General features: G+C 36.5%; 1 protein-coding gene across 1 annotated transcript in view; it reads right to left on the reverse strand.

The window, feature by feature from the left end:
• LOC126968323 (steroidogenic acute regulatory protein-like) overlaps positions 1-16,604 on the reverse strand; it is a 61,524-nt gene that overhangs the window by 33,500 nt on the left and 11,420 nt on the right. The window contains exons 6-7 of the mRNA XM_050813275.1: positions 16,343-16,481; positions 15,740-15,897 (exon numbers count right to left, since the gene is read on the reverse strand). Coding sequence (XP_050669232.1) covers positions 15,740-15,897; positions 16,343-16,481 — 297 coding nt within the window. The remainder of the gene's footprint in view (positions 1-15,739; positions 15,898-16,342; positions 16,482-16,604) is intronic.

The following is a 16,604-nucleotide window of genomic DNA, read 5'->3' on the forward strand; positions in this document are numbered from 1 at the left end:
ATTTATAATAACTTTACTGCAGAATTTTCACTTATGCACCAATAGAGGGGGATACGTTCTTAAATACATATATATATATATATATATATATATATATATATAAATAATATAGGCTTGTAGCGAATATTCTGTTACACCTGGTGACCCGATGCCGAATAGGCGGAATGCGTATTCGGCTATATTTTAATTTTACAACGAAAAAAAAAACGATTCATTACGTATATATTCATAAAAAACTATATGTGCATTAATATATATATGTATATACGTATCAATGCGTTAATATGATTTGACGCAAAAATTTTAGGTTATGTTAGGTTAGGAAAAAACCGCCAAATCTGTAATTGCGGTATCTTTAATACGTAAGCATATTTTTTTTTCTAATGGAAATGCATTGCATAATATATATCCATGACTCGGAAACAAACATTCATATTCATCATATTATATAAATGTTTGCATCTACCGTCATTAAAGAAGTGAAATTCGAAATTGGGTTTTTGAAAAAAAATTTTTTTTGTGATAAATGGAAAGATTATATATTAGTTTTATAACAAAACTATTTTTTTTTTCGCAATAATTCAAAAGTTATTTCAAAATAAAAAAAAAATTTTGAATCCAGTACCGAAGACACGCCGACAACTCCCGAACAAACCCGAGCGCGTGTGACGTCATAATGTTAGTTTTCACTCATTGCAGTTGATAGAAAAATAATAAATACAGTGTTTTGATCTATTTAATTTTGTTGTCATTATTAAATATTTAAATTTATATTAAAAATGTCGAACCTCAAAAGTTATCGTTCTTGTTTTGTACCATTATGTAAGAATACTACAAAGGCAACTCCTGATAAAATGTTTTTAAATGTTCCCCAAGATGACAAACGTCGAAATAAATGGTTTCAAGCAGCGCACCGTGATAATCCCCAAACAAAATCGAATTTTTTTTGACTTTTCATTAATAGTTAAAGTAACTGAATAAGCTTTACTCCGAACTCGGTGTTCTGGACATACCCGTCCTTTCACAATACAAATATTATTTTTACGACTTAGTTGAACATAACCTATAGCTTTGTCGCCGTAACTCTCACGCGATGCTCTGCAATTTATGAAATAAATAATTATATTTAATGTAATGGAGAATAAATAATTAAATATTTTCATTTATTATATTATTTTTTAACAATTTACCTTGATGCCTTGGCACCTCGAACTTCAGCAGAATTAAACCGAACGTCATTTTTTAAAAAATCGGTGATCATAAATATATCAACATCAGGAATATTATCAGACTTTGCCTTAATAAATCCTTTATCACACATAGCTAATCGAAACCAACTAACAACTCGTATTTTAGCAATAAATTTTTAATATTATTGTCTAGACACGTGTATTAGCCGTAAACGCTGTACTGTTATTAAATAGCTATAACATTATGACGTCACAACTATGGTGACCAATCATGGCGCGTTTATAGTCACGTGATTTTTATTTAAATTTCATCAATTTTTAACTGTTTATAATTAATTGAAAAAAATTTTTTTTGAAGTTTTTTGCATTAAATATCAATATTATTAATAATAAAGTTTTAAAATACATAAAAAAAATCAATTGCGGTAGGTAATTGCGATTATTACTGCTGTAATAATCGCAAGTACCAGCCGTCCTTTACATAACAGTCGGGTAAAAAACGAAGCCCATTGCAACAGTTAAGATTGTTAAGTTACTCGACAACCATAGTGACCTGTAGCCAGCCCTATCCTCGTAACAAAACGACGACGAAGCGACCTTATGTCATAAAGTTAAATTTCGTTTTATTATACCACAATTAGACGGCACAGTTCCGATTTAGGGAAATTATATTTTGTGTATTCTCGTATCGAACGTCAATTATTGGGAGATACGTGTTCTGCAAAATTTTGACGTTTGGTTGAGTTGACAACATAACACATGATAATATAACAGAGCATTGATAACCCTTTTAATAGTAGTAAATATATTTTAGTTTTGGTAGAACAATATTGGGAACCTAGAGCGAGCGAACGACAAGTTCAAATGTCGTTGATCTTCGGCTGGAGATTGGATCCGGAAATGGCTCCGATTCAGTTATCGTTCTAGGGAGATGATAGGATAATAAGAATTCAGAGCAAAGCATCGATAGGATCCGAACTCAACGTCATCGATAATATCGAAAAAAAAAAAGATAAAATCGTTTTTTTATGGAATAGGAGGACAAACGAGCGTACGGGTCATCTGGTGTTAAGTGATCACCGCCGCCCACAATCTCTTGCAACATCAGGGAATCACAGTAGCGTTGCCGGCCTTAAAAAAATTACGTTATTAGCACCGATGGCGACTACATACAAGATACAGAATTACGAATAATATTTAGGTGCGCGCGTCTGCTTGGTTCTCGAAACGCAACGGTTATTTCGAATTAAGATAACAGAAGTGTAAATATAATTTGGAGCGTTATCAGCACCGGGTACTCAGGTACCGAACACTTAATTCAATTTCAGTTCGTTGACATTTTGGCAATAACTAAATTCGGGCAGGACATTGAACCACAATTAATTTATTAATTTGTAAAGAATTAGCACTAAGGCATAATACAGTAAAAGAACAGTACTTAAGCTTCATACTAAAATCGACAAGCACCACATAACCTAACACACGATTTACACGGCCGCTAAGCAATCTTGGGGAGAAAAATCTATTGAGTGTCACGCGGTACGCCGCCGAGACTTGTCGCTGTCCGCGTTAAAGGCTAAGCTTATGTTGAGACGCAGGTGACGCACCACACTATAGTACAGTTTTTGCAGGGCAAGGCAGGAGGAGAAGCGTAAAATGAGTACATAGAATTAGGATGAGGTGAGCGAGATATGATTATACAGTACGGGACACTTAAATATTATTTAAATATACTAGGGGCAGTTTCTTTGTAAGCTGAGGCGGTTGTAAGTAGTCGCCTGTAGCTTTTTTATTCAACATACATAATATGAAAAACAATTAATTTCTCGGCAAAAATTAATTACGCATTATAACTGTTTAAATATCTGTTTTGAATAGTCTACATCATATTTTCTCAACCTTATTTTGTTCACCGCTCACTTTGAGAATATGTTTTTTTCTAGAGTATTTTCGTGTATTTCTTGCCTTTTAAGACTATATTTTTTAATCTACCCACGCCCCATCTGCGCCATTTCACTGCCCCTTAATTTCTCAGGGTCTTCTACTGCTCCCCGTAAGTCTCAAACGCCCACAAGGGGGCGTTATCGCCCACGTTGAGAACCTATGGTCTAGATGGTTAGAATCATACAAATAGTGCACAACGCACTAATTCAATTAATCTGTATTTGATCTGTAATTGCAACATAATTAAGAATAAGCCGTAAAAACATGCACGCATTGCTCAGAAATCTGTGCCGGCGCTACAACGAGCCGCAGAGCAGGACAAACGCACGTGGCTGCGCCGCAGCGTACGTAGTTCTCAGTACGTACATTTACATATTACAAAATCTGCGCTGCCCTGTGCTGTGTGGATCTACGTTGCACAGTGTTTTTTGTGACTCAAAAAGGGACATCGGCTTTTTATTAATTTTTTTAACTCAATAGTTCATTACAAATGTACGAAAAGAACTCCCATTTGTCAATTTTGAATACTTTATTTTTTTAAATCTTAAATTTCTTGTGATTTTCGATGTGAAAATACTATTTTCAGTATTTCGTCAAAAAAAACTGTATATAATTGAGTTTTTTTTGTATTGCACGTTTATGAAGCAGGTCTATGCGCATATTTTGTTTGCTTTCAACGCGTTGTCTGCGTCTCAGTATACGTTTAGCCAAATTAGCTGCACCGCGCCGTCCACGTCCGCGTCGTCAATCTTTTTGTATGTGCCAACCCTAGCGCTCCGTCCAGACGTAGGTATAAATCACAAGGAGACCGCTGACTTAGGGACTACGCGCACTTATTCAGCTCCATTCGCGTTTCGCTGAACGATTTTGATCACACTTATATAGCTCTGCTTCTGTCAGCCGCGTACGGCGTCGTAAGAATGAGAATAATAACTTTAAATCACGTCTGCACTCTTTAAACTTTGTGTGCATAATGATTACGTCAAATCAATGCAGGAACAATACAGGTCGCAACTTGTCGACAAGGAGTCGCGAACCATCCCTGTAAAGAGCTGTTCCGCCGCATTCGACGACGAACAGCGCTGTACGAGGCGGAACAACGCCGAACGCTCTCTTTAGCATTCGCATAATAAAAACACATTTATCCTCATTTTATACTGGTTTGCCGCGAAAGCAGAATGGACGCGGAAAGCTGAATCGACGCGTACACGTCTGCATACAAAATTGTTGTTTTCTATGGACAAAAGCTGAAAAGAGCTGAATAAGTGCGCGTAGTCCCTTACGGCTACTGTTTTATTACTTGTATTGTGACGTATAAGGTGTCGTCCTAATTGGTCACGCGTCCTCGTCGTGCGGTGAAAGTAATCGGACGATGGCTGAACAGGGGATGGCGTCCCAAGACATCGTGCGATGATGACAAAATGCACAGTTTTTACTGTCAGGCTGATGCAAAATAAAACGGCAATAATTTGCTTTCAAAATTGCAAATAAAACTGAAAAAGTAAACGTACAACATAATACACTTTATAGATCCAGAAATGAGCGCGATATTAGTCTACATCTGCAAAGGAATCCAATGGTACCAATTAGGACACTCAAAAGAGTTCGGTGTATTTTATCAAACGATCGAAAGATAAATTCCATCGTACGGTCGTTATTGAAAATTGCCTGTGCTCGTGCGACGGCTAACGAGCAATAATTAGGAAGAAGTGCTGAGAAACTTACTAAACTTGGAGTCATCGCACTACAAGAACGCAACTTGTAATCAAATTCAAAACAGGATATGAATTCACTTGAGTAAAAAAAATGGGTGCTACCCATTTGAAAAAGTATGCCTCAGACTTGAGAAGAACGGGCGCAAGAAACTCAGCGGGCGTCTTTTTTTGCCATAAAAATATCGTTACAGTGTAATATCAAAGAGTGAAATTTATTATTTAGTAGCCTGAAGGCGGTCGCTCCATTCTCAATCTGGGCCCTGTTTAATAAACGTTACAAATTGTAAAATACAATTACAAGCTACAATTCTACCAGTTTCTGTTTTTTTTTAATGTTTCTCCATTTTTAAATGACAGGTCAGACCGGTGAAGTAGGTGGACAAAGATCGCGACTTTCACTGCTCGCTCGTGAGTCCTTACAGGATAGCCTCTCTGTAGAGGCCGCCGCGCGTACTTATAATATAATTTCGATACCAACACGGGGAGTAAGGCAGGCCTTCCGTTAGTAAGCGCTATTATCTTGTACATCCTTTTACAACAAGATCCCAGAAAATGTTCAAAACAAAATGTATTACGAAATTCAATAGAATTGTTAAAACATTTTTGGATGGTAAAGGTTACTCTAACATAAATGACTTTCTTAATGATATCACAGAATGGGAATGGAGCGACCGCCCTCTGGCTATTAAATAATAAATTTTATTGTACGTACATTGTAATCAAAAGCTCTATCAAGCCAATTTGTGAGGTGATAAAATATACTAGAAGAGTTTTCAAACGATATTCCAACTATATTACTATTATATCATTCTTATATCCTGACATTAAGCTTAATCGTAATTAATAATCATTATTTAAATTACATAATACATTAGGCAGCTTAGAGGCTGATAAAGAAAATGCAAGAGATATTGCAGTTTATATGATAAAAATCTCATCAATAATTAGATAATGTTCATTCGATGGAAATGCTATATCTAATCGATAATTAACAAATCCGTGAGTTACAGTTTAATCAGGCTGTTACCAGCGAATATAATATTGCATAATTCAATTGATGGAAAGTGGCCGCTTACCAGGGGCGTGCAAATATAGGCAAATAGGCATTGCATACCTCAATAAAAACCTAAATTAAATTACTAAACTATATAGCACTAGTGTTAAGGTTATTTGGTTCTATTATACTATAACCTGTTCTATTACAATATAAAAAAAATGCTGCAGATTCCATGGACCGCCTTTCGCACCAACGTGTCTATTCTAAGAGCACTTTACTTTGAATTTGAAGACTTTTCACAATATGCGATCGTAGGATGCTGGAATTCTTTATATTGCTCGTAAAGAGGGTCATAATCTGGAACAGCTGATGGTGACAGGCAAGGTAGATGGCAGGCGTCCCAGAGGACGCAGTCCCACGTGATGGTCGGACCAAATACGATCTGCTCTAAACATCAACTTCCATGATGCCCTTCATAAAGCTAAGGATCGACGCAGATGGAGGGGAATCGTACGGGAGAAACTGATGCAGCGGGGGAGTCACGACCCTTAGTAATGAGGAAAACGACGCGAGGAGGAGGATACTATAACCAAAGTTCCATTAAAGAACCACCCAGTAAGTTTTACCAAGGGTTTACCTTACCTACGCTAAACCTTTGGTAAACCGTGTTACAGAGGCATATTAGGCTCCGTTACATACAAATTATTTTGAAAAATTTTTCGTCGAAAGTTATAAGACTACAGAAAAAGGTGCGCTCTTTACATATCAAATGTTCCAAAAACATGTCTTCGCAATTTAACAGCGGTAATCTTGCCTACTGGCCTATAATTGGCTCACCGCCTAAATCTTAACGAATTATGTCGTGTCGACATTTTAAAAATAGTTTTAAACTCTATTTTGACCAAAGTGTGGTTTGAGTACTTTCTGCATAACTACGTCCATTTTATACCTACGTCTGTGCGTAGCGCTAGGGTTGGTATGATACCTACATACAAAAAGATTAACGACGCGGGCGGCACGGCGCAGATGATTTAACTAACATTAAAAAAAACTCAAACCGAAATACAATTATGTGTCCATCAAGTTGTCATCAAGTGCGAAGAAGCCTCTCACACTCACTTTTACATTAATACGAGCATTTTATAAATCAATAAGAGAAATAACTTTGAAGATATTAATAACATAAAATCTTAGATACTTTATTCGTTCAGATAGACTATGACAGCTGTGAACATTAAAAAAAGCGGTAATTTTAAAATATTATGTCCCCTATTTTCAGCAGCTCACGCACACTAAACAATGCATCAGACCTGAGAAGAACGGGCGCAACAAATCAGCGGGCTTTTTTTTAATTAAAATATATGTTTTCAAAGTAATATTGTAAAATTACACTTATTATTATCATTAAGAAAGTTATTTATGTTATAGTAACCTTTACCACACAAACGTTTTTTAGCAATTCTTTTGAATATCGTAATACTTATGTTTTGAACATTTTCTGGGATCTTGTTGTAAAAGCATATACATCGCCCCACAAAAGACTTATTAACTCGACAGCCAAGTAGTAGGCATTATAATTTTATATCTGTTCCCGGTGTTAACATTATGGTTATGACAGTGTCTACCAAATTCACTTATGTGCCTATAAACATACATTACATTATCAAGAATAATATTTGTAATTGTAAATTGTTAAGTTTACAACCCGTACAAGTACATTATTTGTACATCAGCTAGCTCTGTATAGCGTAAGTCAAGTTCGCAAACAGTTATTTGCATTATTTCTTAAGAACATTTTTGTTTTTGAATAAATTTTTAAATTGAAACGTGTTGAGTTTTTTTACGATGAACAAGAAAGCACTCATGTCTGTGGTATGCTAACGATATGGTTGAAATAACTTAGATATTGACGAAGAGGCGAGGCATTGTCGATAAGTCGCTTCATCTCATTATTGGAGTCGTTAAGAAATTCTGTCTGTCAAAGTCCAATGTATAACAGAGAACGACTTATGATACACAAAGCACGCCTGTTTTTCTTTAGAATCAATAAATATGAGTTTTGTTGCTTGTGAGGCAGATAGGTTTTAGAATTATTGATCGGTTACTTTTTAAAGAGTATTGTAGAACAAAAAAACAACCGACTTCGACGGCAATACAATAGCGCTCGTCACCTTGAGACATAAGATGTTAAGTCTCATTTCCCCAGTAATTTCACTAGCTACGGCGTCCTTCACATTGAAACACAATAATGCTTACACATTACTGCTGCACGGCAGAAATAGACGCCGTTGTGGTACCCATAATGTAGCCGGCGTCGAAATATTATTTTGGAGGCAACTGTGCCGCGACACGCATCAACGCGCAGTGCAGCATCGCTCTAGTCCTGGGGTGGGACAGACGCCTTAAAGTGACGTTTTCAGAAGACTGTAGTGCCATCTGTTATTTGGCCCAAAAATTAAAGCTTTGTTAGCTGTCACTCGCTTTGAAACCTTTCAAATTTTCTATATTTGTGTGACTGTCCACTGGTCATAAAATGGCGGCTACTTCTAGCGTTTGCGCATGTTTGTAGCTCTCGTGCTCCATTTTGCATATTTACACAACTAAATCTAACCTTTATGTTCTATGTTGTGGCAAAATTAAATAACTAACTCTACGCGCAATTTCAACATGGTAAAAAATACCTACATTAAAAAGTAGAGTTAGTTATTTAATTGCGTCACAACATTAAAAATGAATTTTATAATTTCGAGCTTATATATAGTTCTTTTCGAGGCCAATCTCCAGATGGCGCTAGTTTTCAAATAGACAGCTCGTAATGCGTAGAGAGGGCTCTCTTTTCGCTATATATTATTATACTCTTTGCTCTAGTCACTAGTGTGACATCACCACACAAAATTATCTCGACGATTTGTCCCGCGTTGTGCATTGCTGCGCAGCGCCGCTATAATGCGTTCCGGCCTTAATTTGTCCTTATCAAGTCCTTTTAATTAAATGACAAACCGATAGCCATAATTGGGAACGAATAATTCTCACAATGACCACAGTCGGTGGCCTTGCGGTTGATTAATCCTGAGCCTGTGTTAATAAAGCATACGTTCAATGTAAGAGGAAATGCAATCTCAATGGCAACATTTGTGCTTTATATCTATACAATTTGTTATGTTTTTAGCCGACTTCAAAAAGGAGGAGATTATCAATTCGATCGGTATTTTTTATCAATTCGATCGGTATTTTTTTTATGTATGTACACCGATTACTCTGAGATTTATGATCCAATTTACGTAATTCTTCTTTTGTTTGATGCGAAATAGATGGTCCCATAAAAATTTTACATAGTTTGGCACAGTAGTTTTCATTTTATGAACAATTATATGAAAATTTTCGTCTATCTGGATGACATAATTGTTTCTGTGTACGGCTTTTTTTGGAGTTTTATATATTATTATTAACTGACACTAAAACGTAAAAAAAACTACGTTTATAAAAACTAAAGAACTAAAAATTTAATTTAATACACCTCTTATGCAAACCTTTACCTTCAATATTAATAACATACTATTATTTGTATGTGCTACATATTGATAGCTTTGAAGTCTTTGCCAAGCCAAATGTAATAAAGGTACCTACACTCGCCACGCGTGACTTTGATCGGGATAGCTACGTCTAGAAAAAAACAACCCAAGCGGACAGACACGTGGCCAGACAACCTAAATAAATACAGTAAGTAAACTGTTTTTAATAATAAGTTTTATTTTGTTTAGGGCTTGGCACTGACTTAAAACCTATCAAATATAAATTATAAATATAAATTATAGTATGTTATTAATATTAAAGGTAAAGGTTTGCATAAGAGGTGTATTAAATTAAATTTTTGGTTATTTCATACTTTTCAGATTTTGGTGTCGGGTTTTTTAACGTAGTTTATTTTTTTTTGAAGTGATAACCCTCACTTCTGGGATTAATACACAAATAAAATTCGAAAACAAAACTTTATGAACGATGCAGGTCTTAAACCCGACTTCTTGTCAATTATTCAGTTGATTTTGCGTTTTGTTCGGACACACATACCATCAAACAGACAATGATTATATAAACTACGTTTCGGCTTCGGAGTAGTTTGTAGAACACTCAGGAAGTATTGTAATGAAAAAATATACAATGTAAGGTTTTAACTTAGTTACGATTTTATTAGTTTGAAATTATATAATATGTGGTCGATTGTTAATAAAGAAAGTAAGTTTTATTTTTTGGAGTATTTAAAGGAAACGCACCACCCTACCCCTCGTCGACTGTGCAACTACAATTTTGGAGGTCTTTGGTCACATCTCCAGAATGAAGGATCGACTGGGCCGGTTGATAGTGCAGGGCCATGTGGAGGGCTAAAGAGCGAGAGACGCTCACCCACGCAATGGACGGATCTTATCAAAGCAGTGACCCAGACACCTGTGGTGGAGTGCTCCCGCAATGCTACAAACCGCCAAAAGTGGAGGAGTTTTACCAGTCGGAGGCTCCATTGCTCAGGATGCCGGCTAGATTATGAGTACCACAACGGCGCCTATTTGTGCTGTGAAGCAGTAATGAATAGGCATTATTGTGATTCGGTCTGAAAGGACTTACGACAGAGCCATTTAAATTTATTTATAGATAATACCTGAGCAGTGGCTGGGACCTTATTATAAAAGTTACATATATATACATTTGTATTTGTAAATTTCACCCAAATAGGCGGACTGAAAAGTTGTATATAAACCTTCTTCAAAAGAATTTGTTTCCAATTACGACGTGTTCATCATGTGTTACTTTTTTTGCTATAGAATATTTTGACGAAAAGCCATACTGGTAACTTAAATTTGTCTGACATCTCTCAATAGTACTACTACTTAACATAAATAAGTATTTTTGTATTTTGAATTATTTCGTTCGTTTTCCGTGCTACTTATACTTCAAGAATCAACGTAATAAAGTATCTTTTTTTGTAAATAGTTTCCTACCATCTATCGATGTTTGCTGCGGTTGTCATCACTAGTTTTAGTACCGCAGACTCTCGCTACATGGCCAACAGCGCCAAAATGGCGAATATCAAATAGGCACAAAAGCACTTCGACTGCCGCGAGTCCAGTGGTATATTATTGTAGTAGGTCAGTGGCAAAACAAAACAGAGTATGGATGGATACTTTTTTACGTATAATTAAATAAATAAACTACGATTTATTTCTTCAGTGTTGTAGATTGATGTAAAGGTGTTGCGTTATGATGCTGATTCTAATTATTATGATGAAAAAAAAAAAAGGATCTTAGGTACAAAAAGTATTTATTTTTCTAACACAACTATTATAGCGACACAGAATAACAAAAACTACAGTACTATTTACAAATAGCTATATGATAACTCGAAAATATCATAACATCTAACGGTAATAAAACTGCAAACCGTACTGACGCAACAGGACGAGCGCGAGGGGGTGAAAGGGGACCGGAAGGGATCATTACGTTCCAGCAAAGGCCAGAGATAATGTGACCTTGTAGTACATATTGTGTGACAAGGGATGAAACAAGACTATTGTAGGCGTAGAGGGTGAAGTAACAGCACCCGAATTCTGATATCGTGTTTCATCCCTTGACACACCACTCTTCATAGTTGGGTGTAATCCGCTTTGAATTGAAATTAGTAAAATAAGGGGCTGTTTCACAATGTACAAGTAAAGTAGCAAATTGCCATATGCTATAAAATTTGTCGCTCTTTAATAACTGGGTAAACATACGCTCTCTCACCAACGACCTACACAACACCCGATGGATGAATGTCTCAAGCTGTAGACAGTCGAAGGAGGCGATATCTGCACTGTCGCCCAAACTGACACGTAGACTTATCAGCCTCAACAAACACCTTTTCACGATCGGCGTAACGGACAGTCCTAAGTGCAGAGGCTGACTGGCCGATGACGAAACGGTCGCTCACGTAATCCTGGAATGTGCGGGGGTGGCCAACCAACGGGCAAAAACCTTAACCAATACGAGGTCGCTCCAGGAAGTCTGCGAACACCCCACGAATGTTCTAAACTTCTGGAAGGAGCTGGGCTGGTTGGAGTAACTGGCCATTACTGCACGCAAAATAGACCCATGCTAGTGGTCTAAATGCGGAAACAGGAGCCCCTATATACCATACCATACCAACTGAGTAAACATGATATTATTTATTTCGTAATCGTTTGCGGAAGTAGTACGCACATATTAAATAAATGACAAATGGATTTTTTTTCTCAAAATTGATTCCTTTAGAATTCTTTTTGATGTCATTTCTAATATACTAAATACTACTACTACTAGAAGCGGTGCAAGAAACTCTCCCAACATTTTTTTTGCGCTCTTTTTAATGCAATATAAAAAATTGTACTGTTATTGCTACTGCTATAAAATAATCATAATCTAGTCCCAGGCTTTCCGATCCCTTAGATATTCAGCTGTGGAGTAGTAGGATTTACGACAAAGCCATTTTCTGCCTGAACAGTGGCTGGGACTTTATTATAAAAGTGTATACATTTACCCTTAAAGCTATTATGTGTCTTATGAAGCCTACAAAAAAAATGAGTGACGATTTTTGTGGACGCATATTAAATTTTCATAAATGTACTGACAATGAACAGTCATAACATTTATGTCTTTTAATTTTTCTTTGAGAGACGGAGATAACCTACAAATTATTTTTAACATCCTCGCCACTTATATTACTTTTACTGGCAGATAATTTATTCGCATTAACTTATCCCATGTCTATACACAAATATATAAGCTATCAGGTAAAGGTATCAATCACATAAATCTATAAATTGTATTCTGCTATCAGTCCACACTTCTTTTTCCAACCAACAGATATCATAGACCAACTATCGACGCGTCAAACGGAACTCAAAAATAAGTATTATTATTACAGAACTATAAAATATTTATTAAAAACATTGCAAAACATAATGAATTTACGAATTATTTGGCTTTTTATTAATTTGATGATGTAACTCGTACACAATATAAGGAAGACGTAACGTCAATATTTTGACTTTTTACGGAAATAATCATAATCTTAGTATACTAGCCTAATAGACGAATCCTGTGTGAAATGGAGATAACCATCCTTACATAAAAACGTAGGTGTGAGAAAGAGACGGAATAGATGAAGGCCATGAAACCATTTCGAAACATTTTAGTGCCTTTTTTTTATGGAATAGGAGGACAAACGAGCGTACGGGTCACCTGGTGTTAAGTGATCACCGCCGCCCACATTCTCTTGCAAAACCAGAGGAATCACAAGAGCGTTGCCGGCCTTTAAGGAAGGTGTACGCGCTTTATTTGAAGGTACCCATGTCGTATTGTCCCGAAAACACCGCACAAGGAAGCTCATTCCATAGCTTTGTAGTACGAGGGAGAAAGCTCCTTGAAAACCGCACTGTGGAGGACCGCCACACATCCAGATGGTGGGGATGAAATCCTAACTTGTGGCGTGTCGTGCGAAGGTGGAATTCGGCGGCAGGAATCAGGTTAAACAGCTCTTCGGAACACTCCCCGTGATAAATGCGGTAGAAGACACACAATGAAGTGACGTCTCTACACAACGCCAAGAGATCCAGCCGTTCACAGAGGACTGAGTCCCCGACAATTCGAGCTGCTCTACGTTGCACGCGGTCAAATGGATCGAGCAGATACTGGGGTGCGCCAGACCAGAGATGACAGCAATACTCCATGTGTGGCCGGACCTGCGCTTTGTAGAGCGCTAGAATGTGGGCCGGCTTGAAGTATTGCCGTGCTCTATTGATGACGCCCAGCTTCTTCGAAGCCAATTTGGCTTTGCCCTCCAGATGGCCACGGAATTGGCAATCGCTCGAGATTTCGAGACGCAGTATTCCGATACTCCCCACGAGATAGTAAACGAAACGAACATATTCGCTAAAATATTTGGAATTACATTTTAAATACGCGGTAACCACTATATTTTTTAAAGGTTATATAATTTTAAAAAATGTGTGTTATATAATAAAATATGGTATACGTGTATATGACGCCGTTTCTCAATATTTGTCATAGGGATTGACCAAACGCAAAATACTACATATTTCACTAACTCACTAACACATCTGTAAAACTAACACACATTAACATTTTAAATTTAGTCTCGCCGTAATGAAGAGAGTGTTTGTCTATTACACTAGTATACTCACGGCAGTTTCCAATATACTATCTACAGATAGAGATAAATTACTACCTTCTACTGTCAGTAATTAGCTGTCAATAATCTGAAGCTGTCCCAATATACCCGATAAGTCATTCTTATCGCCTTATATTGGGACGCGTGAATTGCAATTTCCATACGAACTTCTATCGCTGGTAAGCTATACGTCGTCCCATTGACAGGCAGCATGTACGGATAAGGATAACTCACCTTTGAGTTACCGTCGATAAGTTTATTTGGACAGAAAAGTCAACGATAGTTACGATTTGAATCACAACTAAGAGGTATACTGAATATTGGGAACGGCCGTAAGTTTATGGAAATGATACGTAGGGATTGTTGATTTACTCTTATTTTTTAAACACAATTCCGAATACGAAAATAAAATTTCTAGACTGAAAAGATTGTCAAAAATAAGAAAATAATTTCAGTATTATTCTCATTTTGCATCATGAACATGGCTGGGCCACTTTTGATCAATCACCGTGGATATTTATAATTTATTTGCTAAAACTTTTATCAGTAAATTGCAACGGTTCCTTATCGTAATAATTAATGTAAGTACACAGATATCATAAATCCTTTGATAAACGGGGATTTATTGACTGTGGTGAAGTGCAAACTGCAAACATGAATTTAATTACTTATTGGTTGACAAGTTTAACAATTATTTTGATTATCAGTTTAAGATATCCTCTATGTACCTAAGGTTATTGTCTCGCACAACAAGAAAGTCACTTCGAATACAAAATTATGTACTTACTAAGAAATAAAAATTATACAATTAAACGACAGTTTTATTATTTTGTCACGTTAATAAACCCAAAAGGAGGAGGTTCTCAATTCGTCGGTATGTTTTTTTTTATGTTTGTTACCTCAAAACTTTCGACTGACCATGAGAAAACTATAAAAGTCTTAAATTTGCTATGTACATACGTATAGCAAAGTGGATGATAAATTTACGAATAAATCAATATCGCGCCAACCGATTTCGATGATTATTTTTTTATTGGAAAGGATATACTTCAAAGATAGTTTGGTGAGAGTTTGATTAGGTTCTGATTATGGAATCCATGACAAAGTAACGGAACTATTCAATTCTTAGGAGCAATTAACGATACCAGTAAAGGGCGAACTCATAAAAATAGCTTAGTTTTTTCTATAATATAAATAGGTATGTAATAGTAATTTTAAATTAATATTCTTTCGTTGTTAAACCTACATTAGTCAACATAGTTCATTTTTCACTAAAAAAGTAGAAACTATTTAAATAGGTAGGCTAAACAGAACATGATGCGAGCTAACAAACAACAGTTTTGTGGTTAGCTTTTGGTCTAAGTACGAAAAAAACAACATAACCATTGAACCTAAGTAGGTTATTATACCAAGTGGTATAGGTGATAAATAGGTAGCTATCATGAATGTTAATTTCATAATAGTAATAATCACTTTAAATTATATTTGCTTTTCTTTTGTTTCTCCATTTTTATAACATCGGTCGCACCGGTGAAGTAATTAACGAACAAACCTTGCACGTGCGTAACTGCTCGCTCGTGAGTCCTTATTGGATAGTCACACTGTCGGGGCCGCCACGCGTAGGTACTTTTTCTATACCTATACACGTGGGAATGAGACAGGCCTGGCATTACTATTTACTACGTATAACACTTACCTGATCTTGCGTGAGTATAACTTGATCTCCCGGTCTTCGGGGCTTGGGGCTGTTCTCCGGCGTGTCAACCGGTGAAAACCAGTTCACTGTGGATTCTCCGTACGTAGATCTAGGGCGCTGGGCCAGTAGGGGCGTTCGCTCTGTCGCTCCATGGTGTACTGGGGAACAATTCATTCTGTAATAAGTTCAAGTAATCGTCTCCTTCCCTCAAATATGTATGAAGGGAACGATGGCTGGTCCATGCGTCAACTCGTGAACGGGTGCTGCTTGTGGTGCCAGGTGTTATAGATAATAAATCATTATATTTTTGGATGCGATTACAAATTATGACCATAATCACGACCATCATGTTTACGAAGCGTCCTTACACGAATGAGTTCAAGCTCTAAAGGTCGTTGCATTCAATATACGATAATTTATATAGTTTATTCTTCATTTTTTTATGATATATTTGATCTGATCTGAACTACCATATGTTCACTAATTCAAATTACCTAAATATTTTTAATGACGATTCAAAAGCGCGTAGTTTAAGCCTAATTGAATAAAGTTTATTTGACTTTAATAAGTTCTCCAAAAATTTAGGTTTGAATGGCATCATACCGATTGCGTCCAAGAACTGTCTGGCCTGGAACTCCTGCGGCAGCACTCGGAAGTCCAGAAACCAGGCCTCTCCCCACGAGATAGTAAACGATGCCAGTATCAGAAATACTTGGTATACAGGCTGCGGAGCGTTTGGCCACTGCGGGAGAATTACAATTTAGTTGATATACTACAAATTTCTCCTCCTTTTAGAAAACACAGCCTATGGAAGCTCAGTACAGAGCTTAGTTGTATTCAAATTCAAATATTATTTTCAAGATTA

Source organism: Leptidea sinapis, chromosome 15, assembly GCF_905404315.1.
Source record: "Leptidea sinapis chromosome 15, ilLepSina1.1, whole genome shotgun sequence".
Taxonomy (NCBI): domain Eukaryota; kingdom Metazoa; phylum Arthropoda; class Insecta; order Lepidoptera; family Pieridae; genus Leptidea; species Leptidea sinapis.